General features: G+C 44.4%; 1 protein-coding gene across 1 annotated transcript in view; it reads left to right on the top strand.

Moving 5' to 3' along the window:
* PCSK6 (proprotein convertase subtilisin/kexin type 6) overlaps positions 1–26,869 on the top strand; it is a 487,218-nt gene that overhangs the window by 415,577 nt on the left and 44,772 nt on the right. Inside the window, exons 15-17 of the mRNA XM_082254401.1 lie at positions 2,944–3,046; positions 5,689–5,885; positions 19,681–19,768. Coding sequence (XP_082110527.1) covers positions 2,944–3,046; positions 5,689–5,885; positions 19,681–19,768 — 388 coding nt within the window. The remainder of the gene's footprint in view (positions 1–2,943; positions 3,047–5,688; positions 5,886–19,680; positions 19,769–26,869) is intronic.

The following is a 26,869-nucleotide window of genomic DNA, read 5'->3' on the forward strand; positions in this document are numbered from 1 at the left end:
GGAAGTGGGAGTGGGTACCTATCAAAACCAGGTAACCTCCCTTCCCCCCCACAAAGCGCTAAATGTGGCACCGAGCTTTACTATTTGCGATTGATTAAAAACTGTAAAGTAAACCGCTGGCTATGTTTGATATGGATATATTATACTTCTATATTTGAAAAAAAATATATTAAAAAAAAAATATATATATATATATATATATATATATATATATATATATATATATATATATACAGTTGGGATCGAAAGTTTGGGCACCCCAGGTAAAAATTTGTATTAATTTGCATAAAGAAGCCAAGGAAAGATGGAAAAATCTCCAAAAGGCATCAAATTACAGATTAGACATTCTTATAATATGTCAACAAAAGTTAGATTTTATTTCCAGCATTTACACTTTCAAAATAACAGAAAACAAAAAAAATGGCGCCTGCAAAAGTTTGGGCACCCTGCAGAGTTAATATCTTATACTGCCCCCTTTGGCAAGTATCACAGCTTGTAAATGCTTTTTGTAGCCAGCCAAGAGTCTTTCAATTCTTGTTTGAGGTATCTTTGCCCATTCTTCCTTACAAAAGTCTTCCAGTTCTTTGAGATTTCTGGGCTGTCTGTCACGCACTGCTCTTTTAAGGTCTATCCATAGATTTTCAATTATGTTGAGGTCAGGAGATTGTGAAGGCCATGGCAAACCCTTCAGTTTACGCCTCTTGATGTAATCCCCCGTGGATTTCGAGGTGTGTTTAGGATCATTATCCATTTGTAGAAGCCATCCTCTCTTTAACTTCAGCTTTTTCACAGATGGCATCAAGTTACCATTCAAAATTTGCTGGAATTTTATTGAATCCATTTTTCCTTCTACTCGTGAGATGTTCCCTGTGCCACTGGCTGCAATACAACCCCAAAGCATGATTGATCCACCCCCATGCTTAACAGTTGGACAGAGGTTCTTTTCTTTAAATTCTGTGCCCCTTCTTCTCCAAACGTACCTTTGCTCATTCCGGCCAAAAAGTTCAATTTTAACCTCATCGGTCCACAGAACTTGTTTCCAAAATGCATCAGGCTTGTCTATATGTTCATTTGCAAAGTTCAAACGCTGATTTTTGTGGTGAGGACGTAGAAGAGGTTTTCTTCTGATGACTCTTCCATGAAGACCATATTTGTACAAGTATCTCTTTATAGTGGAATAGCGTACCACAACTCCAGTGTCTGCCAGATCTTTCTGGAGGGATCGTGCAGTCAAACGTGGGTTTTGAATTGTTTTTCTCAAAATCCTGCAAGCTGTTCTGTCTGTTATTTTTCTTGGTCTTCCAGATCTTGCTTTAACTTCCACTGTTCCTGATGACTGCCATTGCTTAATTACATTCCGAACAGAGGATATTTTTATATTTTTCTGTTATTTTGAAAGTGTCAATGATGGAAATAAAACTTTTGTTGACATATTATAAGAATGTCTAATCTGTAATTTGATGCCTTTTGGAGATTTTTCCATCTTTCCTTGGCTTCTTTATGAACATTAATACAAATTTTTACCTGTGGTGCCCAAACCTTTGATCTCAACTTTGTGTGTGTGTGTGTATATATATATATATATATATATATATATATAGATAGATATACAGAGAGGGATATGTGTGTGTATATATATATATATATATATATATATATATATATATATATATATATAATTAATTTTTTTTTTTTATGGTTCAAGTGGTTGTACCAGAGTGAAACCTGCAGTTAGAGGCATCAGCCTGGTACCGTTGTTTAGAGCCGACGGACAGCTTTCTTGTAATGACAACTGATGCGGCCCCTCGATTGTCATTACAAGGAGCGGGAGGCGACATTCCCCCCCCCCCCGCTACCTTCCATGGCTCCCCCCCGGGTCTCCCATCCCACCGGGAGAACCAAGCGACCAGCCGGCACATATGCCGGCTGGCCGAAAACACGAACAAAGCCGGATTCGGCTCTGATCGGGTCTCTGATGTAAAAACCTGGAAGCAATGTCATGACATCACTTCCGGGTACTGGAACCTTAAAGGCGCCAGATTTTTTTCAAAAAATGTGAGCATTCAAAACAGCCAAACATGGCATTTTGAATGCTTTTAAGTGCAGAGGAAGGGTTTGGGGTCTTTTAGACCCCCGATCCCTCCATAAAGAGTACCTGTCACTGCCTATTACTGTCACAAGGGATGTTTACATTCCTTCTGAAAGCAAGAAAAGTGATCAAAAAAAATTTTTTTAAAGGCACAGTGTAAAAAATAAATAAAATAAGGGAAAAAAAACGTTTAAAGCTCCCCGTCCCTCCATGCTTTCGCACAAACGAATGCATATGCAAGTTGTTCCCGCATATATGAACGGTGTTAAAATCACACATGTGAGGTATCGCTGCGATAGTTAGTGGGAGCAATAATTCTAGCCAAGACCTCCTCTGCAATGCTAAACAGTGGTACAATTTTTTTAAAGCGTCGCCTATGGAGATTTTGAAGTAGCGTAGTTTGTCGCCATTTTACTGTGCGCAATTTTAAAGCATGACAATGTTGGGTATCTATTTACTCGGCGTAACATCATCTTTCACATTATACAAAAAAATTGGGCTAACTTTACTGGGTTTTTTTTTTTGTTTTTAATTCATGAAAGTGTATTTCTCAAAAAAATTACATTTGAAAGACCGCTGCCCAAATACAGTGTGACATAAATATTGCAACGACCGCCATTTTATTCTCTAGGGTTTCTGCTAAAAAAATATAATGTTTGGGTAATTTTCTAGCAAAAAATACTGATTTTAACTTGTAAGCAACATGTGTCAGAGAAAGACTTAGGCTCCAAAGGGGTTAATGCCATTTGTGTCTCCATATGGCCAGTCATTGTAGCACTGCACGTCTCACTCTCTAATGTTCCTCATCCGGTCCTTTTGGTTGGCATTTAGAAATAAATATTTGTGTTTCCAAGGTCCGTGCCACACAGAGTGCGGGGACAGAGGATGCGACGGGCCCGGCGCTGATCAATGTCTCAGCTGTATTCACTATAGTCTTGGCAGTGTCAAATCTGGCAGGTAAGTCGGTGTATTTGATGTGCTGTTGGGAATACTAGAAATGACAGTGACCTGCTGCCAACATTAAAGGGTTAGTTCACCTTTTCAAAAAAATGAACCCTACATCCTCCCCTTTCCCGATCCTCGCTGTACTTCCCTCCCTGAATGGTAGAGTTTCACCGTCCACGCAGTCCAGTGCAATGGTCCTAGGACAGTAATGGCGATGAACTTTGGCACCCCAGATGTACTACATTTCCCATGATGCTCAACTACACTGCAGTTCCGTCCGTCCAGTTTACCCCTTCCCCCCTGCCACTGAGCCAATCAGAATGAGCAGCATGGATGTGCAGTAGGGAGCCAGCTATGAAGCCTAAAGGCTTTATTGTCAGTTACCCTTTCAGTGAAAGGTGATGGCGGACGATCGGAAAATCGGCTGGGGTGCTGACATCACGGGCTTCCTGGACAGGTAAGTGTCTATATATTAAAAGTCAGCAGCTACAGGATTTGTACAGGATTTGTAGCTGCTGACTTTTAATTTATTTTTTTATTTTTTCCACAGCTGGAACTCCGCTTTAAGAAAGAACAGTTATATTCCTGGTACATGGCATGCCTGTTTTAACCTTGGAAATGTGAGTTGCCTGACATTTTTTTCCTTAATCACGGACCGCTAAGGGTACATATACTGCGGCAGGGCGGCCGCTCTGTGCCAGATCAAGTACCAGGAATAGAACTCTTTTTTTTACCAATACCTTTTTATTGAGTATCAAGAAAATAAATGTACATAGTTACAAGGCTCCTTTCACACGAGCGGTGTGCCCAGGGGAGGACTGGGGCAGGGGGACAATTGCCCCCCTGGGCCTCTCTGATGTCCTGTAAAAAGGCTGCACCGCTTCTGCCACAGACATGCCTAAAGAAATCCTGGTGGAAGGAAGTAAAAAGTCCCCACTGTGCCGACCTACTGAGTGCTGGTTGAAGACGAGGACAGAGCGCATGCCTACCCCCCCCCCAGCATGGATGGTGTAAACTGTGTCTGAGCAGAGGATGGTTCCATGCCCCACTGGAGACTCTCCTTCCCTATTCAGCCCTAACCAAGCTGTTCCATCTCCCCCCAACTGCCCCCTGCTGGCCAGGTTGGGAACCCGGATTCAGCCAGGGAGTAGAGAGTACCTGGAGCAGGGCTTCAGCCTGGAATGGGGATCAGGAGGACGACAAGAAGAGGGAGAGTGGGAGGGGGGCTGAATCGCTGCACCATGGGCCTCTGGTTTGTACTTGCCCCCTGGGCTGAAAGTTGCCAGTCTGCCCCTGGGTGCACCCAATGGAGTCCTTTTTACTCAGTGGGGATCGATCCGCCGATCCCCGCTGAGCAGGCGGGTGACAGGTCCGTCTCCGCTCTTTGTGCAGAAATGGAGCTGTCAGATCCCCACTCACCTCTAAGGGGAGATTGGATGATAATGGACCTCCTTTCCCTTTTCATCCGATCCAATCCTCCAGACGGACAGGATCGAATTGGAGAGCAGCGGGTGTCGACGGAGACATCCACTGCTCCATAGTGCTGCATGGAGCATCCGATCAGGCCCCCCTGAAAAACTGACAGGCAGACTGGATCGGAAAGCCCTTGTGAAAGGGGCCATATGAGTAGGGATTGGTAAGTACAAAAGCAACAACTGTATCATAGCAAAGCAAAACAAAACCATTAAGGAAAACCATACAGTATGGGTGATTCCAGTTGTACTAAACAAGTAACACAGTGAGTATATAGGAAATATCACAGTGAGAGGTATTAGCGTCTGTGTTGACACCAGTCTGTCCACAGTTTCCATAAGTTTTCGAAGTATTGGCTGTTACCTGTTCTAATGGAAAGGGCTTTTTCATAAGAGTGATTCAGCTGTACTAACAGTAAAGCTCCATTCACATATAGGTGTCTCGGGTCCGTGTGATTCCTGTGGCTTGCAATAGCACCCCAAACTCGGCGTGATTTTGCTGCAATTGTTGCTCCGACTAATCACCGTAAAATCGTGCAAACAGAATCGCGGAATGCCTGTCACCCAAAAAAGTACAAGAACGTCTTTTGGGCTACAGGTATCCTTTGATCCTGTTTGCGCGATTTTTATCGCAATTCCTCGGGCAAAAATCGTGGCAAAATCGCACTGCATTTAGGGTGTCATTGCAAGTCACGGGAATCGCATGAGTGTCCCGTGATTTGCAATGATTCGGGTTTGCGCGCAGAATCGCCGCGATCCCAGACGCCTATATGTGAAAGGGGAGCCTAAGATTACAGATCTGTTCGGTGCTTGGGAGGCTTTCCAGTGTCTAGCTATCAAATATAATTTTTTTTTAAAACCGTTGAAATCGATGGGTTTAGTTCCGCTTTATGATTTACTGCTGCTCAGGGCTTCAGCAAAATAGCCGCCTCCAGCAAGAAACAGGAGCAACGCTGGAGGCAATTTACAGCACACACTGATTTTGGTAGTATAATAATGTGGAGGTTCCTTGCTAAAGAACATTTTTTTATCACGTTATGGATAAAGTTCCACTTTAAAGAAAGTAACTGGAATATATTAGCAATGTGACCCAGATGCCAATACTCATTATGGGGGTCTGATACAAGGTTGGGTATTTTTGTAATGTTTTACTGGTAATCTTTTATTTCTGGTTTGATGCAGGAAGTGTGTAAACACCTGTCCGTCTGGGTTCATGGCGGACGTAGCTGGCAGAAGGTGCAGGCGTTGCCATAGAGGGTGTGATACCTGCTTTGGACGAGGTCAGAACCAGTGCAGTTCCTGTAAGAGAGGCTTCTACCTTCAGCCGGAGAGCAGTTCCTGCACGACCACATGTGCAGCGGGAGCATACGCCGATGAAAGTAAATATGAGACAGCTTTTGTTCTCACCCTTATTCTTCTCCCCTTGTGCCCTGAGGTTTCCATTGCTATTACTTTTCATGGGCTATGCTTTGTTTTTTTTCAACTTTCACACGAAGATACCGGATTCGCCAATGGCCTGTTTGGCACATACAAGCAATTTATTTATGTCGCTAAGTATTTTCTTTACCAAAACTTTGTATTAGTAAACCATTAAAATGGTTGTAAACCTTTACATATTGCCAGGGAAGTGACTGGTCTCAGATCATACACAGAGATGAAACAAATCCTGTTACATACATTGTATCTGTTTATCTGCAGTATTCTCTTCTGTACATCCATTCAAGGTGCAGAATTTATAAAGCTTGTCTGAGAGTTCAGAAAAAAGGAGGAGGAGACCTGAAGTCACACTCTGCAGTAGGGATCGACCGATTATCAGCAAGGCCGAAATATCAAGGGCCAATATGCACTTTCCCCGATATATCGATATCGCCGATAATACTGTATGTAATATTAGTGTATATAAAATCCTAGCATCCACTTTGTGTTTTTTATATAATGTCCAGTGTGTGTTTTTGTAATCTAATAGTGTGAAATACCTTCATTACATGGCCGCTTGGCCCTTCTGTGACCCCCTAGCTGTCAGTGGGGGAGGAGAGAAGGACAGCAGAGCGGGAGATGTAACAAAGGTATTTCACACTATTCTAATCTAATTCCCAGCACTTCTGTGTACACTGCAGAGGGGAGGGGCTGAGATCCTCCTGAGATCCTCCTCTGACAGCTATGAGAGGAGAAAACAGCAGAGTGGGAGATTAGCGAGGAGAGCCCGGAGCAGCGATGTAACAAAGGTATTTCACACTATTCTAATCGAATACCCAGCGCTTCTGTGTACATTACAGAGGGGAGGGGCTGAGATCCTCCTCTGACAGCTATGAGAGGAGAAAACAGCAGAGTGGGAGATTAGTGAGGAGAGCCCGGAGCAGCGATGTAACAAAGGTATTTTACACTATTCTAATCTAATACATGGCGCTTCTGTGTACATTACAGAGGGGAGGGGCTGAGATCCTCCTCTGACAGCTATGAGAGGAGAAAACAGCAGAGTGGGAGATTAGCGAGGAGAGCCCGGAGCAGTGATGTAACAAAGGTATTTCACACTATTCTAATCGAATACCCAGCGCTTCTGTGTACATTGCAGAGGGGAGGGGCTGAGATCCTCCTCTGACAGCTATGAGAGGAGAAAACAGCAGAGTGGGAGAGCCCAGAGCAGCGATGTAATGAAGGTATTTCCCACTATTCTATTACAAAAACACACACTGAACCTTATATAAAACACTAATAAAGTGGATTCTAGGATTTTAATGACACTAAACTAGGTTCACACTGGATTCCTGGCAGGGAGGGAAGGGAAGACCGCACATTACAGCTAAAAATGTTCAGTACCAGATTTGTGTCAAAAATTGTCTTTATTTTTCAATAATCAACACAGAGACCAATGATCCTAAATAGCAGGAACACAGGGGCTCTGTGTTGATACCAGAGAGAACGACCTGCTGTGTTTACAACAGCAGACCGCCGTTCTCTCTTCACGGGGAGCGATCTCAGGTGCCCGGCCTTAGCTTCCCCGCTGTCGAGTGGACGCAGGCACGTGCCTCCAGCGGCGCATGCACGCCCACAGGGGCTCTACCGTGAACCGCTGTCCAGGTACGGCTATTTGCGGGAACCTGCCGACTTGCCGCCGTATAACTGCGATGGCTGGTCAGCAAGTGGTTAAATAAGCAAGGATCTCATTTATTTAAATGTTAACATAAAACACTAAAAGTATATAACAGAGCATATAGCAGGGATGATACAATATAGTCCTTCCTTTCAGGTTCTGTATGTGGCTGGGCTCCGGGGCAAAGAGGAATAAATCTATCTGGCGATTTGCTTTTAAAGTCCACTCAGACACCACCCACACAAACACTCACTGTCTGCTTGTCCAATGACAATCCATAAGAGGCCGTCCTTCCTAATCAACAGGAAGTATCTCATCTTTCCAGGAAGCATGTTATAGTCTCCACTAGGGGCGCCATTTCTCCACGAATCACTGTTTTTGACCCGGGTCATCTTTCAGTAACAGCTGGCCTTTGATGTTGGTATAACTTCCCCAGGAGGTCTTATCTGAGGCTTCTCTACCCCCATACCTCACAACAGGAGGTCTATGTGAGAACATCCAATGAGGAAATGAATTCCTTTATATGACTCCTTATCAGAAACACCCTGCTGGGTAAACTTACTCTGCTGGCATTCCGGGCCAGGTGTAATCAGGTTTCAACCATCCAGAAACATCTGATAATAAAACAAGAAAAACGTTGCCTTCCAACACAACCATTTTAACAAATTTGTCTCGAAAAAATTTGGACCAAAAAACATCCAGACACAAATCATTAACATAGGGATAATGAAGGTTCATACACAGGAGTGTTAAAGCGGAGTTCCACTCAAAAGTGGAACTTCCGCTGATCTGTCTCCTTTCCCCAATGCCAAAAAAGGATTATATTTGTATTTCAAGGATTATCAATGAAAATCTAAAAGTATAAAGCCTGGAGACAGCCTTCATTAACTATGACTGCCCACTGAATATATACTGCGGCAGAGCGGCCGTTCTGCGCCGGATCACGTATCTAGTACATGATCCGACACTCCCAGGTGTGGGGCGCATGCGCACCGCTGGCGACCCGCTCCCCCTGTGATTAGACACAGTGGGAGCTGATCTGCGGGTGCCCGGCACCCGCCGATCATCAGGCAGAGCGCCAAAAAGGCAATGGAAACAAGGCAGATGGCCGTTCTGTCAGTACAGAAGGCATGGCTCCTGTGTTCCTGCAAAGCAGAGGCACCGATCCATGCCTTCCACTAATACAAACTCCCCACCCCCCCACAGCAGTTAAAGCACTACTCAGGCTTACATTTAAACCTTTGATCTTGCCAGTGTCATTGGTACAGTAACAGTGCATATTTTTAGCACTGATCACTGTATTGGTGTCACTGATCCCCAAAAAAGTGTTCATTAGTGTCCCGACTGTCCGCTGCAATATCGCAGTCCCGACAGAAGTCACTTCACCATTACTAGTAAAAAAAAAAATAATAAATAAAAATATCCCATAGTTTGTAAACGCAATAACTTTTGCGCAAACCAATCAATATACACTTATTGGGATTTTTTTGTTACCAAAAATATGTAGCAGAATACAAATTGGCCTAAATTCATAAAGAAATTACATTTTTTTCAAATTTATTTTTTAATTGGATATGTTTTATAGCAGAAAGTAAAAAATATAGATTTTTTTTTTTATTTTCAAAATGAACGGTCTTTTTTTGTTTATCAAATACCACCAAAAGGAAGCTCTATTTGTTGAAAAATGACATAAATTGTATTTGTGTACAGCGTTGCACAACCATGCAATTTTCAGTTGAAGTACAGTGCCTTGAAAAAGTATTCATACCCCTTGACATTTTCCACATTTTGTCATGTTACAACCAAAAATGCAAATGTATTTTATTGGGATTTTATGTGATAGACCAACACAAAGTGGCACATAATTGTGAAGTGGAAGGAAAATGATAAATGGTTTTAAAAATTATTTTACAAATAAATATCTGAAAAGTGTGGCGTGCATTTGTATTCACCCCCCTTTACTCTGATACCCCTAACCAAAATCTAGTGGAACCAATTGCCTTCAGAAGCCACCTAATTAGTAAATAGAGTCCACCTGTGTGTAATTTAATTTCAGTATAAATACAGCTGTTCTGTGAAGCCCTCAGAGGGTGGTTAGAGAACCTTAGTGAACAGACAGCATCGTGAAGACAATGGAACACACCAGACAGGTCAGGGATAAAGTTGTGGAGAAGTTTAAGGAAGGGTTAGGTTTATAAAACAAATATCCCAAGCTTTGAACATCTCACGGAGCACTGTTCAATCCATCATCAGAAAATATAAAGAGTATGGCACAACTGCAAACCTACCAAGACATAGCCGTCTACCTAAACTGACAGGAGAGCATTTATCAGAGAAGCAACCAAGAAGCCCATGGTAACTCTGGAGGAGCTGCAGAGATCCACAGCTCAGGAGGGAGAATCTGTTCACAGGACAACTATTAGTCGTGCGCTCCACAAATCTGCCCTTTATAGAAGAGTGGCAAGAAGAAAGCCATTGGTGAAATAAACCCATAAGAAGTCCTGTTTGCAGTATGCGAGAATCCATGTGGGGGACACAGCAAACATTTGGAAGAAGGCGCTCTGGTCAGATGAGACCAAAATTTTAACTTTTTGGCATAAAAGCAAAACGCTATGTGTGGCGGAAAAGGAACATTGCACATCACCCTGAACACACCATCCCCACCGTGAAAAGTGGTGGCAGCATCGTCTTATGGGAATGCATTTCTTCAGCAGGGACAGGAAGCTGGTCAGAGTTTGTTTGGAAGATGAATGGAGCCAAATACAGGACAATCTTAGAAGAAAACCTGTTAGAGTCTGCAAAAGACTTGAGACTGGGGCGGAGGTTCACCTTCCAGCAGGACAACGACCCTAAACATACAGCCAGAGCTACAATGGAATGGTTTAGATCAAAGCATATTCATGTGTTAGAATAGCCCAAAGTCCAGACCTAAATCTAAATGAGAGTCTGTGGCAATACTTGTAAATTGTTGTTCACAGATGCTATCCATCCAATCTGACAGAGCCTGAGCTATTTTGCAAGGAAGAATGGGCAAAAATGTCCCTCTCTAGATGTGCAAAGCTGGTAGAGACATCCCCAAAAAGACTTGCAGCTGTAATTGCAGGAAAAGGCGGTTCTACAAAGTATTGACTCAGTGGGGTGAATACAAATGCACGCCACACTTTTCACATATTAATTTGTAAATAATGTTGAAAGCCATTTATCATTTTCTTTCCACTTCACAATTATGTGCCACTTTGTGTTGGTCTATCACATAAAATCCCAATAAAATACATTTACATTTTTGGTTCTAACATGATAAACTAAATCTTGCATGGAGCTCCAGATCGGATCATTGGTGGTTATTTTGTATTTCTTCCATTTGCAAATAGTCACTCCCAACAGTTGTCTCCTTCTCCCAAGCTTCTTGCTGATGGTCTTGCAGCCCATTCCAGCCTTGTACAGGTCTACAATCTTGTCCCTGGCGTCCTTTGACAGCTCTTTGGTCTTGCCCATGATGGTGAGGTCTGAAAGAAAGAGATTCTGTGGACAGGTGTCTTTTATACACATAACGAGTTGTCGTTAGGAGCACCTTCTTAAATTGACAGAACCTTCCCCTCCAGGTGTAATAGCCCAGTTAATGGGATTCCAGGCCAGCTAAAATGTATTGTTTTGAGTAGAGCATAGAAGGGTTAGAGCTTCTCAAAAAAACATGCATACGTGGAAGGAGCACAAGGCCAAATGATAAGAGTTAAATTTCATTTATTGGTATTTTGCCCTTTTGGGGATCAAAGGAAAATGCATTGATGTCTTTTAGCACAATCTTTGGGTCTAGTGCTCCTTCCATGTTTGCAAGTTTTTTTTTGTTTTTTTTTCTGGTAATCTAGTGGGGTTCTTATTGGAGGGGTTCTTGTCTGTTGTGAGCAGCCTAACCTGGGTCAGTGGACTTTTCAAATGTTTTTGCCCTGTTACTACTTCGTATAAACTTGTATCAAAGTCCCCGCACCTCTTGGATGCTTTTTTTCGTTGGGGTTAGAGCATCTGTTTTAACTTTCTGCATGTGACCCTATAGGGAAGATTAAATCCCTACTTCCTTTGAGGAAAAGTGATGGGAATCTTGCAAATGGAGAGACATTAAGTGCATTGAGGAAGGGTTTAAATGTCTGTCTGTATTTTGGGGCAGTCTGCCTTCCTGTCCCAGTGGCAAGTGCAATTCCCTATTTTTTTTTTGGTAGCATCACTGGGATGGCAAAAGAAAAAAATTCTAGTTGTGATCACACACATACTGTAATTTTTTAAAACCTGACAGAAATTTTAACTTAAAGCTGAATTCCAGGGATTCAGCCACTTGTAAAAAAGTGAAGGAACACTATGAGTTTATTTACTAAAGCTAGAGAGGACAGAATTAATCACAATTCTGCAGAGAAACCAATCAGCTTCCAGGTTTTATTGCTAAAGCTTAATTAAGCTGAGGTTAGAAGCTGATTGGTTTCTTTGCAGAATTGTGACTACTTTTGCCCCCCTCTAGCTTTAGTAAATAAACCCCTATGAGTTTAAGTCCAAGGAGGTGCATGACATCTCCTGAACTTATCTCTATTATTTACATCTGACAGGTTTATAGCTCTGCTGGAGCATACACTGACATTCAAGGCTGAGAAAGAGATGAGAGAGGGGCACACAGAGCAGCCCTGCCCGCCCCTCCCCTCTGCTGCCCATTCAGAGAAGCCTTTGTAATTTGTAAATTCACATAATGCAAAGGCTTCTTTGATTGGGCAGGAGGAAGGGGGGGGCTGGGAAAAGCAGATGTGCCGTCTCTAATAATGAAGATGCTTCAGCGTCGAGCTCCTGGAAATACAGTGATAGCCGTCTTCTGAGAATGCAATAAAACTTTCAGATGTAAATAATAGAGATAAGCCCAGGAGATGGCATGCACCTCCTTTGACTTAACTCAGACAGGGCAGACTTGCAAGCTTGAGCCCAATCTGGGCTGTGGGAGTCAATTGACGCACTCCTGTTGCTCCCAGCCAAGCTTGTGAGAGCGGGGAGACAGAAGAGAGAAGACCGGCAAACAGACGGGGGGGGGGGGGAGCATAGCAAGCGGAAAAAGATTTGTTTTACCTTAATAAGGGGGAATAAATTAAGGTAAAAAAATATATATATATATATATATTTAACCTTTAGAATCACTTTAAGCCTTATTATTTCCCCTGACATAACTACACTGCTCAAAAAAATTAGGAGCACTTTTTAATCAGAGTATAGCATTGAGTCAATTAAACTCCTGAGATATTTATCTGACCAGTTAGATAGCAGAGGGGGTTGTTAATCAGTTTCAGCTGCTTTGGTATTAATGGAACAGGTGCACTAGATGGGCAACAATGAGGCGACCTCCAAAACAGGAATAGTTTTACAGATGAAGGCCACTGACATTCTTTTTTCCCTACTCCTCTTTTCTGACTGTTTTTCACTAGTTTTGCATTTGGCTAGGATCAGTGTCACTACTGGTAACATTAGGCGATACCTGGACCCTATAGAGGTTGCACAGGCAGTCCAACTTGTCCAGGATGGCAGATCAATACGTGCCATTGCAAGAAGTTTTGCGGTGTCTCCCAGCACAGTCTCAAGAGCATGGAGAAGATTCCAGGAGACAGGCAGTTACTCTAGGAGAGCTGGACGGGGCCAAAGAAGGTCCTTAACCCATCAGCAGGACTGGGATCTGCTCCTTTGTGCAAGAAGGAACGGGATGAGCTCTGCCAGAGCCCTACAAATTGACCTCCAGCAGGCCACTGGTGTGAATGTCTCTGACCAAACAATCAGAAACAGACTTCATGAGGGTGGTCTGAGGACCCAACGTCCTCTAGTGGGTCCAGTGCTCACTGCTTTGAACCGTGGAGCTTGATTGACATTTGCCATTGAACAACAGAATTGGCAGCTCCACCACTGGAGCCCTGTGCTTTTCACAGATGAGAGCAGGTTCACCCTGAGCACATGTGACAGACGTGAAAGGGTCTGGAGAAGCTGTGGAGAACATTATGCTGCCTGTAACATCATTCAGCATGACCGGTTTGGTGGTGGATCAGTGATGGTCTGGGGAGGCATATCCATGGAAGAACGCACAGACCTCTACAGGCTAGACAATGGCACCCTGACTGCCATTAGATATCCTGATTAAATCCTTGGACCCGTTGTCAGACCCTACGCTGGTGCAGTGGGTCCTGGGTTCCTCATGGTGCATGACAATGCCTATAACACCATAACAAACAAATGCCCCCCCCCCCTCAATCTATTTAACTGGCCTTCACAGCACGGAGCACATGGAACAGAAATGCATGCAAGACAAAACCGAAGAGAATTCCCAGCTCAACTCACCAGTCTGCTTACCAACCAAGTTAACCTATCTAACAGTATGCATTAAAAATAGGGGTTTATTTAGCACACATTTGCAAAAGCATGCGTGAGCTGCATGACCTCTTCACAGCACCCTGTGTTACCTGCAGTCCTAACCCTTGTAAACTGATGAGAGTCTCCACAGTGGAAGCACATGCATTCTAATAGATAGATAGAGGGCAGGTTGGCCTGAAGGTAGCCCAGACCTCCTTAAAGGTACGGGGGCACAATGGACGCCCAGCACATAGCACAATGGCAGAAAAGGTGTCCAGTGTGTCCCCTCACAAATCTCACATCAGTAACAAATGCATGTGCTCCCACTGTTGGAGACACTCATAAATTTACAGGAGTTAGGACTGCAGGTAATACTGGGTGCAGTGAAGGGGCCCTGCAGCTTACCCATGCATTTGAAAATGTATGCTAACGCCACCCCTGTTTTTTAGCGCATACTGTTGAACAGGTTAATTTGGTTGGTAAGCAGACTGGGTGGTGAGTTGAGCTGGAAATTCTCTTTGGTTTGTCTTGTATGTGTTGCCCCTTCATGTGCTCCCTGCTGTGAATGCCAGTTATAGATGGGGGCAGGCGGCCATTTGTTTCTGATGTAATATTGGTGAGGGGACACACAGGACACCTTTGCTGCCATTGTGCTATGTGCTGGGTGTACAGTAGAGCTGCACGATTCTGGCCAAAATGAGAATCACGATTTTTTAGCTTGGAATAAAGATCACGATTCTCTCACGATTCTCTGTGTAACAAAAAAAATTGGGATAACTTTACTGTTACGTTTTTTTTTTATTCATTAAAGTTTATTAATTGCGTTTGAAAGACTGCTGTGCAAATACAGTGTGACATAAAATATTACAACAATCGCCATTTTATTCTGTAGGGTCTCTGCTAAAAAAATATATAAAATGTTTGGGGGTTCTAAGTACTTTTCTAGCAAAAAAAAATGATTTTAAACTTGCAAGCAACAAGTGTCATAAAAAGGTCTAGTCTTTAAGAGGTTAAACTTCCTTTCTCCCTGGCAGAGGGAAGGAAAAGATACAATGTAATCATTTTGTTTATAGTTACTGGGAGACTTAATGCTGAGCGCCGGTTCACACTGGCGCGCCGCTACTTTCAGGGGCGACCTCCGAGATCGCGGTGCGAGCAGCGCGCCGCGACCTCGGAGCGGCCGCCACAGACTTCATAACATTGAAGTCTATGGCGGTCGCCTCCTGGTCGCCCCAAAGAAGCTCCGGACCCTTTTTCTAGGTCGGAGCGACTTGTGTCGCTCCTATTAGAATGGGTCCGTAGCTTCCCTATGGGAGGCGACCTGCGGCGACCTGTGAGGCGACCAGGTCGCCTCACAGGTCGCCCTAGTGTGAACCGGGGCTGATAGGCGTTTGCGGGAGGAAAGATACAATGTAATCATTTTGTTTATAGTTACTGGGAGTTTTCCACAGCTGTTTTCTCATCTCCCTCAGCTATGCAAAGAATCGAGAATATGTGAGGTTTAGATCGTCAGGGGGGCTGAATCGAGATCGCGATTTTCATACGATTAATCGTGCAGCTCTAGTGTACAGTGTGCCCCTGTACCTTTAAGGAGGACTGTGCTAACTAGTGGTGCACCGAAATTTTCGGCCGAAAATGGGCCTATCCCATTTCGGCCGAAAACGGGTTAAAGATGCCGAAATTAATGGGGGGGCACAGCACAGGTGACGTGTGTATGGAGTAACACACCAGGCAGGCGGGCGAGCGGCCGCTAATAGCTGTAACTAAGTGAGCCCTTCACTTCCCTGTCAGGCAGTATCTCCGCTGACAGGGAAGTGAAGGGCTCACTTCGTTACAGCTATTAGCGGCCACTCGCCCACCCGGTGTGTTACTTCATACACACTTCACCTGTGCTACGCTGCGCCCCCCTTCCTCGCGGAATTGATGTGACGTCATGCCGTGCAGTACCCACCTTTTTCCGTCCTGAGTTCTGGCAGAGTGGGGAAGTGCTGGGTAAGTGGTGTGTGGGATCTGATGTCACTATAGTGAACCGAGTTACTGCGCCCCCATGTTTTATCACCCGAGCCGTGTATACATGAGAGATGCCCTACTGCGAGATTACAGCTCCCCGGTGTCATAGAACAGCTCTATACACTTCACTGATAGGCAGGTGCAGGCTGGACTGTGCAGGGACTCACAGCTCCTATCATAGGACTAGGAGAAGACCGGGATGGCCAACTCCTGTATTGTCTCTGTCTCTCTATTGTACTGGAATTATGACATTCTCTTCTAGAACACCATACCAGTACATAGTTACATAGTTACATAGTTAGTGAGGTTGAAAAAAGACATCAGTCCATCCAGTTCAACCTATGATGCGTGTGTGTGTTTGCTTTTAACCGTACATTGTATACCCCTGTATGTTGTGGTCTTTAAGGTGTCCATCTAATAGTTTTTTGAAACTATCAATGCTCCCTGCTGATATGACTGCTTGTGGAAGAGAATTCCACATCCTTACCGTTCTTACAGTGAAGAACCCCTTACGCACTTTAAGGTTAAACCGCCTTTCCTCTAGTTTTAGTGAGTGGCCACGTGTCTTATTGTATCTCCTTTCTCTGAATAGTTTGTTCCTTATGCTCGGGTCACCAGTACAGTATTTGTACATTGATATCATATCCCCCCTCAATCGTCTTTTCTCCAGAGAGAAAAGGTTCAGGGCTTGTAGTCTTTCCTCATAGCTGATGTCCTCCATTCCCCTAATTATTTTTGTTGCCCTTCTCTGGACTTTCTCCAGTTCCAGCACATCCTTCCTGAGGACCGGTGCCCAGAACTGGACAGCATACTCCAGATGTGGCCGGACCAGAGTCTTGTAGAGTGGGAGAATAATCTCTTTATTTCTGGAGTGAATCCCCTTTTTTATACATCCCAGTATTCTGTTGGCTTTGCTTGCGGCGGCTTGGCATTGCATGCCACTGCCAAGCTTGTTGTCTACCAGTACCCCCAAGTCCTTTTCCATCCTAGACTCACCCAGAGGTTCCCCCCCTAGTGAGTAGCTTGCTTTCTGGTTTCTGGCCCCCAAGTGCATTACTTTACATTTATCAACATTAAACCTCATCTGCCATGTAGTTGCCCACCCCGTTATTTTGTTCAGGTCTGCTTGCAAGGTTTCCACATCCTGCATAGAAGATATTGGCATGCCTAGTTTAGTATCATCTGCAAATACTGAGATTGTGCTAGATATCCCCTCCTCTAGATCATTTATGAACAAATTAAACAGGATTGGTCCCAGGACAGAACCCTGGGGGACAGTGCCCTTTAGACCCAGTATAATGTCTCCTATATCCCAGTACCAGTATAATGTCTTCTATATCCCAGTACCAGTATAATGTCTTCTTTATCCCAGCCATTACCAGTATAATGTCTTTTATATCCCAGCCATTACCAGTATAATGTCTTTTATATCCCAGCCATTACCAGTATAATGTCTTTTATATCCCAGCCATTACCAGTATAATGTCTTTTATATCCCAGCCATTACCAGTATAATGTCTTTTATATCCCAGCCATTACCAGTATAATGTCTTTTATATCCCAGCCAGGACCAGAATAATGTCTTCTATATCCCAGGACCAGTATAATGTCTTCTATATCCCAGGACCAGTATAATGTCTTCTATATCCCAGCCAGGACCAGTATAATGTCTTCTATAACCCAGTACCAGTGTAATGTCTTCTATAACCCAGGCGAGGCAAGGTTAATTACCAATGGTATTTGTATTATGCAGCATGAGAGGGTTAAGGTATTGCCACTGGTCACTGATGCATTAGTGACCGACCAGTGGCAGTTAATTAACTCCTTTGTGCTGCATTAGTGCAACCAGTATCAGTGTCAGTGCAACCAGTGTTAATTAACACTGACACTGGTGCCACTTATGCAGCACAAAGGAGTTAATTAACTGCCACTGGTCGGTCACTAATGCATCAGTGACCAGTGGCAATACCTTAACCCTCTCATGCTGCATAATACAGATACCATTGGTAATTAACCTCGCCTACTATTTTAAAATCATTTGGGGGGGAAAAAGTCATTTTCGGCCAAGGGCATCCTGAATTTTCGGTTTCTATTTCGGCCCAGAATTTTCATTTTGGTGCATCCCTAGTGCTAACTCCAGGCCCACCTGCCCCCTATCTATCCATTAGAATGCATGTGCTCTCACTGTTGGAGACTGTCATAAATTTACAAGGGTTAAGACTGCAGGTAATACAGGGTGCCATAAAGGGGCTCTGTAGCTTACACATGGGTTTGTAAACGTGTTTACAACCCCTGTTTTTAATGCATACTGTTAGGTTAATTTGGTTGGTAAGGAGACTGGTTGAGGAGTCGAGCTGGGAATTCTTTTTTTCAGAAAAAATACACACATTCATGGAAGGAGCACCAGACCAAATGATAAGAGTTCAATTTCATTTATTGGTATTTTTCAAAAAGACCACCAACACATTTTGGGGGGTCAAAGGCCCCCCCCCTCCCCCAAACGCGTTGGATGTCTTTTAGCATAATCTTTGGGTCTGGTGCTCCATCCATGTTTGCAAGTCACCCCAGATACAAGTGGCCCTTTCAGGGCAACCTTACTACTGATGCGGCCCGTAATTAAATAAAGCTCGACACCCCTGTATTAGAAGATCAAACGAACATTCTGAAATTGAAAATTTTGTAACAAAATTCTGCTGTTTTATGGCCAGCTGAAGGAGGACAGAAGTAATCCGTTTGAGAAGGCTTTGTCCCAGGTGTCCTCCAGTGTTCTTTTCTGTAAGCTGAAGATGGATAAAGTTAGCTGTGCAAGTCGCAGGTACATTTCCCCTGAAGTCCTACAGCCGAACCAGTCATTGGTAGCCAGAAAACCTGTGAAATATGGGTTTTAAAAGGCATTGCTGCACTTTTGGGGCTTTTTAAAGTGGAATGTGTTGAAAATTGGGTCACAGTGTAGAAAAGTTGATTACCAATAGAGAAGTATATGTCCAGGTTACTACTTTTATCTCTTAAAGCGGAGTACCACCCTGAAAAAAATTTTTTAGATAAAAAATACCCCCAGGACAGTCAGGGCTAGTGCATTTAAGCAACGATAGCCTCTGAACTGTCCCGAGTTCACTTACCTTTTAGAATAAATACTTACCTTGAAAATGTCTTGTCCAGCGCTGCCATCTCAGGTGTGGGCAGCTGAAGCCAGAGCGTCCTCTTCGGTGTCCTCTTCGGTGGCGTTGGAGTCCCAGAATGCCCTGCACGGCCCCGCTCATCACTTCCGGTGCAGGCGCGTACTCCCTGCACAGCTTCTGGGCATGCCCAGAAGTTGTTCAGCAGGGAATGACGCGCCTGCACCGGAAGTGACGAGCAGGGCCGGTGCAGGGGCATTGACTCCTGGTATCGATGACACTCATCTCCCAGGAGTCAGTGTAAGGAGGAAGTGACAGCGCGGGCCACGGCCGCAGAGGGAGGAAGAGGAAGGAAGGTAAGTATATTTTCTTTAAAAACAAGGTAAGTGAATCAAAAAAAGAATTTGTAATTATCCAATTGTTTTTCAGGTAAATTAAAGCAAGCGGATGGGGAAAAGTTCATTTTGAGGGTGGAACTCCGCTTTAATCCATGTAGTTGGTTGTCCCCCCTTGTTCTAGTAGAAATGTTTATGAATGTTCATGACTGTACTTGGATAATGAGTTAATTCTGTTCTAAACAGTTTTGTATTCGTTAAGGTCTCAGACGATGCCTCAAATGTCACCAGAATTGCAAGAAATGTCTCGGTTATCCTGATAAGTGTGTTGTCTGCAGAGAAGGCTTCAGGTAATCTTCACAGAATACATACCATTGCACCATAACACTACAATACACTAAGCAGTTATTTCCGCTGCTTGGCATGACCATTGGCATTCTAGAATTTGACATTTCTAAAGTCTAGCTAATTTCCATCACTCAAGCAACGCTATAGAACATGGCTCTTGAATTAATATTCACGGGGGTCCAGTTTGTGAAATTTTCTTCTGGCAGAGGTCTGAATCTAATGTTTTTCTACTACAACAATTGCAGCCCCCTTTTACATCATTCTCCCCAGCCCCTCTTCATATCACAATCCCCCTTAACATCCGTGTCCACAGGCCCCCTTTACATCACAGATCCCTTTATATCACAATCCCCTCTTTAAAGCAGTCCAACAGTGTCCTCCATAATGCCCCTTTACACATCACAGTGCCCCCTTTACCAGGGCAGAGGCACAGCAGCTGGGTGTTCTCTTTCTCTCCAGCCTGGCTGCTGTTCTCATCCTCACAGCAGGGCAGGGCGGGAGGTGCTGCATCTCAGGACAGAGGGCAGGAGCTGCCCAACTTATGACATTAAAAAGCGGGTGATTACTCAAGTCCTGTCCTGCAGCCCCTCTTGCCCCAGCCACTATGAAAGCAGTGGCCAGGTGGGAGACTAGAGGGAGAGAGAACACACAGGTTAGTAAGTGGCACAGCCACGGTCCATACAGGACTGTCACTCAGTCCAGCTCTGGACCGTGGTCCGCCATTTTGTGAACCCTGCTGTAGGAACCCCAGATGTAGTCATTGCCTACCAGCACTTCTACACCTAATACAGAGCGTGCAAAACTATTTTTTATAATCCATGGGGCACTTGGTTTTGGCTTTAGTCAGGTCCGCCTAAAATATAACATACTAACTAAACCAAACAACATAATGAGGATCCTATAACTTTTTGGCCAAAGTTTTCAAATCAGTAGAGTTAATTTGTAGAAAATTACTTGTTTTGTCCAAATAGGATTCCCTCAGGGGCTCTGAGGATGTCCTATTTGGATGAAGTGTTTCTTCATGCTTCTATCATGCATGCTGCCCATCATACAGAAAGACTTGGGTAATCTACACGATTGGAGATTCCTCTCTTTATGTGAATGTTGATTACTAAATGTGATCTCATAAGCAGATTGTTGTGATCCATTCGTTGATCCTGTATGGGGATTGTACCATACTCACGCTGAACTTTGTGGTCCAACCTTCTGGTAAGCTTTGGATTCAGTTGTGGTGGTTCACTTGAATAGTTACAGAAGTCTCAGTTATGAGTTACGCACAGTTGCCACACTGCACAGCCAGGTATGTGATGCACGTATTTTCTGGTGCAGCATTGCAGTCTATTATGTCCGCTCTGGGCTAGTGCCTAAAAAGTCAATTTTGTTTTGCAAATTTCATTACTGTGACTGCGGCATGCTTATTGAATCAGACTATTTTCTCTGTACAATCAGCAATGTAAAACTAAAAAAAGATCCCGGAAGCAGCAGAGTGATATTGCTGGTTGTGTATTGTGAAAGAGCTAGGTGAGAATCGCCAGGGTGGCTGAACAAAATGGCAATTCACTTGTCAAGTAGAAGAAGAAAAATATATGTATTTACCTGGGGTTGTTCCAATTTAAGTAGCCTTGTTCCTTTTTTATGCTAGCATATGGAGTGTTATCAAGTGTACAGGAAAATGTTTCAAAATTCTTTTGGATAATCAGCAAATGGGTCACGCTTGAACCTTGCAGAGGAGACAACATGCAGAGGACACTACATAAGGGAGATAATGGGTCCACATGAGTTTCAATGATTTGTAGTCAGGCCATCCATTTATGGCTTATTTGCAGCTTCCAGGTAAGTAGATAAGTGTAGTGGGTGCCCCCTCCCAATGCAGCTGCAAGAAGTATTGAGAGGCTGGAGGAGCTTACTGAGCTATTGGAAACTACCTAATCAGCTGCCCTATAGTTGGTGCACTGCCTGCATGCCTTGTTGACTGCCTTAACGGTTACTGGGCCCCAACGTTTACCTGACTGAAGAGTCAGTACTGAAGACTGCCCTTAACACTTGTTAAGAGCCTTTGGCTCTTTCCCTTAGTAAGAGAGCCAATCTGGTTTAGAGGGTGCACTCTAAACCAGAGTAGTATAACTCGCATTGCATTTATTGTTCATTTATATTGTGTAATGCTGGTTTATTTATATCCATGTTAATTTCAGTTAGTGATCTACAAATTGATCTTAGTCTCTTTGGCTTAGTATTACTCTGTTTAGTAGACTGTGTTCTAATTTACTTGCTGTGTGCTCATTTATGTTCTACTGCCATCTACTTTAAACTTGCATCAGTAGATAAAATGCATTTATTACTAAGCATGTGTGCGTCCATTTTTCCTGGTAGCAACCCATAGCAAGGCAAGAGGAATTTTATATTCATGTCTTTATACATGCCTGCAGTGATTTATATTCAAGAAGGTGTATCAAAGGGGCTGAGGAGGTTCTTGAAGTTGAGGCTCACAACAGAGAACCCAAAATTAGCAAGCAGCTCCTTCATGGTGGTGCTACACCAGTTCCTCAATATGTCCTCCCTGAACCTGTTCTTAATCAGATTTGTTCTCCCTCAGGCTAAGGTTCTTCCCCTATCACTCCATGGCTGTGGATGCTTTGCTGGGTTAGGACTGGTCAATGGACTTATACTCCCATGTCCTGATTTTTTTTTTTTTTTTTTTTGCGTCAGCTTCTAGTGACACTGCCAGGTGTCCTTCTAAACCAGTTTACTTGTCCTACTGTTTTTGGTGTTCCTACACCAGTAAAAGGTGGCGGTCTTCCCACTCCTGTACCTGCACTCTCTTTCCACTCTCTCTCCGTCTCTCTGACTTCAGGGGTTCTTTTGGCGTTGTCTCCAACTTCTATGGTTTCTGAACATCCCCTTGAGGTATTATCAGTGCTTTAAGTGGCCCAAAAGAGGTGCCGGTACTCTATTATAGCCTATAAATTTTGTCGCCCCCCCCCCCACCCCACATCAGGGTCCCCACATAGCACCCCCCCTGGCCTGGGCTGGGACTCCGGAGCAGGGGGACTCACTGGTGGGGACTGGTCTGGCTCTGGAGTGGAAAATATTCTTGGGGGGGGCAATTGAGGGCGCAGATGTCCAAAATGAGCGTACTGGTACGCGAAGGCGCATAGAGAGGTGGTGGTAGTATGCTCAAGAGCCATATTTGGAAGTGGCGGTACTGAGTAACAGGGCATACCGGCCCACTTAAAGCACTGGGTATTATCCTAAATAGTTCTCTAAATTGTTTGTCTCGTATGGGATGCAGGGATCTTTGCAGTTTTCTTCGTTCAACCTGCTGGTTCAACGAAAAAAAAAAATTCTCCATGAATACCCAGCTTTAGCCATCCCTGCTCCTTCAGAGCCTTTCTACTGTGAGGATAAGAAAAGGTAAAAAATATGGGCACTTCCGTTGGGTTGAGCCCTGGATCCAGAGGGTGGTTTTGATCAGCATGCACTCGGGCAGCACTTGGGAGGAGAAGCGGCTCTGTAGAAATGTAGAAGAAAACAAGGTGCCTCTAAGTGCAGTATTAACCATTTATTATGACATCAAAGGGTTAAAAACACTTGCAAGAAGTTCCTTGTATTGAAGGCCAAGAGAAAACCTGGGATCGACTAACGGCATTGCCTGTGAGCAAGAGGAACCAATACTCGGCTATCCAGTGTCCAGGACGCTGCTTAGTGTGTCGGCGTGCAACAATCACACAGCCTGGTAGGATTTCCGGTAACCACGCTGGAACGCATGCGGCTGGTGTCGGGTGCGGGTGGGCGGTAACATGTTTCGGAGCATGCGCGGCTCCTTCATCAGACCTCTGATGGTCTGATGATGCTGTTGGTCGATCCCAGGTTTTTCTCTTGGCCTTCATTACAAGGAACTTCTTTTAAGTGTTTATAACCCTTTGATGTCATAATAAACTGTCAATACTGCACTTTGAGGGGCCTTGTTTTCTTCTACCTTTCTACTGTGAGGCCAACGGTTGGAAGTTTAAGCCTTGGTCTTTTTGCCAGCCCTGGACCAGCTGAAGCTCTTGTCAAGTTATCCTGAAGGATCTCTATTTAAAGCAGAGTTCCAGCCTCAAAATCGAAAAAATCGATTTTGGGCCATCCGCTTGCTGAGTGTCACCTGAAAAAGAAATGGATGCTCCCGATTTTTATTTTTTTTTTTTCCACTTACCTTGTTTTTGAAGAAAATATACTCACCTTCCTTCCACTTCCTCCCTCTGCGGCCGCGGCCCGCGCCGTCTCTTCCTGCTTGCGATGACTCCTGGGGGCTGAACATCGTCGCTCCCAGGAGTCAATGCGCCTGCACCGGCCCCGCTCGTCACTTCCGGTGCAGGCGCGACATTCCCTGCTAAACAGTTTCTAGGCATGTCCAGAAGCTGTGCTGGGTCGCTGCGCTTGCATCGGAAGTGACGAGCGGGGCCGGTGCAGGGCATTCTGGGACTCCGACATCACCGAAGAGGCCTGCAGAAGAGGATCGCGCTGGCTTAAGCTGCCCACACCTGAGGTGGCAGCGCTGGAGAAGAAATTTTCAAGGTTAGTATTTCTTCTTACAGCTAAGTGTGACCAGGGACAGTTCAGAGGCTATCCATTGTGGAATGTACCATCTGTCCGTTCTCATCCGATCCGATCCGCCAGACGAATGGCAAATAGGGTTTCCATCCGTTCGGTTTTGACGGATCGGTTATCAGTTGAAATGTCTCCGCTGACATCCGATGCCCCATAGGAATGCATGGGGCGTCCGTTCAGATCCGCCAAAAAAAACCGACAGGCAGATCAGAATGGACTCCATGTGTGAAAGGGGCCTTTTTTTTTTTACCTTATTGAATTCTATGCATTAAGGTGAAAAACCTTCTGTGCTGCAGCTGCCCTCCAGACTCCCCCCCCCCCCCCCCCCTTTTTTCCCCCTGAGCCCATCTGATCCAGCGATGTGCACTAGCGCAGCGTTACCCGCCTCTGTATCTCCCATCATAGAACAGGTTGATTGCAAAGGGAGCAATTGGCTCCCACTGTTAACCACTTAAGCCCCGGAAGATTTTACCCCCTTCCTGACCAGGGCCTATTTTGCGATTCGGCACTGCGTGACTTTAACAGACAATTGCGTGGTCGTGCGACGCTGTACCTAAACGAATTTGACGTCCTTTTTTTCCCACAAACAGAGCTTTCTTTTGGTGGTATTTGATCACCTGTGCGATTTTTTGATCATGCGCTATAAACAAAAAAAGAGCGTAAATTTTGCAAAAAAAACAATATTTTTCACATTTTTTTATATGAAATTCCCCCCCAAAAAAATGTAAAAATCAAAATTTTTTAACATTTTCAGCCAATTTGTTTTATGCTACATATGTTTTTGGTAAAAAAAATCGCAAAACGCGTATTTTGATTGGTTTGCGCAAAAGTTATCGTGTTTACTAACAAAGGGAAAGATTTTTGTCATTTTTGTTGGTTTTTTTTAACGCGTAATGGCGGCGATCTGCGATTTTTTTTTTTTGCTGTACTGCGACATTGCGGCGGACAGATCGGACCCTTGACTGACATTTTTGACACTTTTGGGGTTACCAGTGACATTTCTACAGTAATCAGTGCTATACATATGCAATGTTACTGTAAAATTACACTGGCAGTGAAGGGGTTAACTTTTTTTGAGAGGGAGGGGTTATGTGTGTCCCTAGGGGCGTGATTCTAACTGTGATTGGCTGTGGCTTGAGATGTATGAACAGTGATCAACGGTTCGACATAGTAGAACCATATGATCATCATTCATACACCGGGGAGAATGACAGGCGGCTTGTTTACATTAGCCGCCTGCCTTTCTCCCTCTCCACCGACGATCGCGAGTGACCTGCGGACGATCGGGTCCGCCGGTCATACGCACGGGGGGTCCGTGACCACTCGGGAGCGGGAGCGCGCCTCCGGGGGAGTGCGCTCGCTCCCTAGACCCTCACAGGCTAGCGACGTAGACCTACGTCACTCTGCCGGTGAGGGGCTGACCGCCGCGGTAAATAGTTGTGCGGCGGTCGGCAAGTGGTTAATCAAATTCATTGATGCGGGGGCGGGGCCAAGTCCCGCTGTCTGTGTCAATGGACGCAGCAGCGGGACTTGGGATCGAGCACGCACGGGTGCTCGCTCCTCAATGTTTCCCTGGGGGCACCCAATGAGGAGGAGGGGCCTAGAGTGCCAGGGGGGGGCCCATAAAAAGAGGATCGGGGTTCTCTGTGTAAAATCATTGCACGGAGCAGGTAAGTATGACATGTTTATTATTTTTATAAAAAAACAAAACAAAGCAAAGCTTTATAACCTCTTAGACCGCATTCACACTAGTCCGACTTGGACCGCGACTCGTCAGCCTGACAAGTCGCGGTCCGTCACGCTCCCATTGTGTGGTACAGGAGCCGTTCTAATAGGAGCGACACAAGTCGCTCCGACTTAGAAAAAGGGTCCTGTACTACTTCGGGGCGACCTGGAGGCAACTTGCATAGACATGCATTTTATGAAGTCCGTGCAAGCACGCGACTTCACAGGTCGCCCCCGACGTAGTGTGAACCAACACTTAAGGCTCTCTACTTTGGTTTGGTTTCATGTTCCTTCTGCCATTGTTGGGTTAAAGCTGGATTCCAGTGATTCACACATTCGGAAGTTTCCCTCCTCCAGATCGAAGATGGCAGTTACGGTTGTTACTAGCAAAAACCCACCAATTATCTAATTACGGTTAATGTGAACTCTTAGAAACCAGTCATCAGTGGGAGTCGCGTTTACAGCTGAACATCACTGCTACAGGACATGTAACAAGTTTATGTAATGTTAATATTACATATAATTATTAAAAAATATATAATATAAACATAAAAAATATTTTTGAGTCTCAACTAGACAACTAAAAACTCCATCGGCTCTTACATTTTCTTTCTGCTGCTCATTAAGAGAGCATATCCACTCTGAAACTCACGCCATTTGAAAGAATGTGGAAATCTGCGCTAAATCTGTGAAAAAAACATAAACAGCCATACTGAAAAAACACAATAGCTACTAGCACGGGCCAATAGACAATTGCAGATTCCGAGAGTATCATCTGGATTTGAATG

Source organism: Pelophylax lessonae (genome assembly GCF_965119305.1).
Source record: "Pelophylax lessonae genome assembly, chromosome: 4".
NCBI lineage: Eukaryota > Metazoa > Chordata > Amphibia > Anura > Ranidae > Pelophylax > Pelophylax lessonae.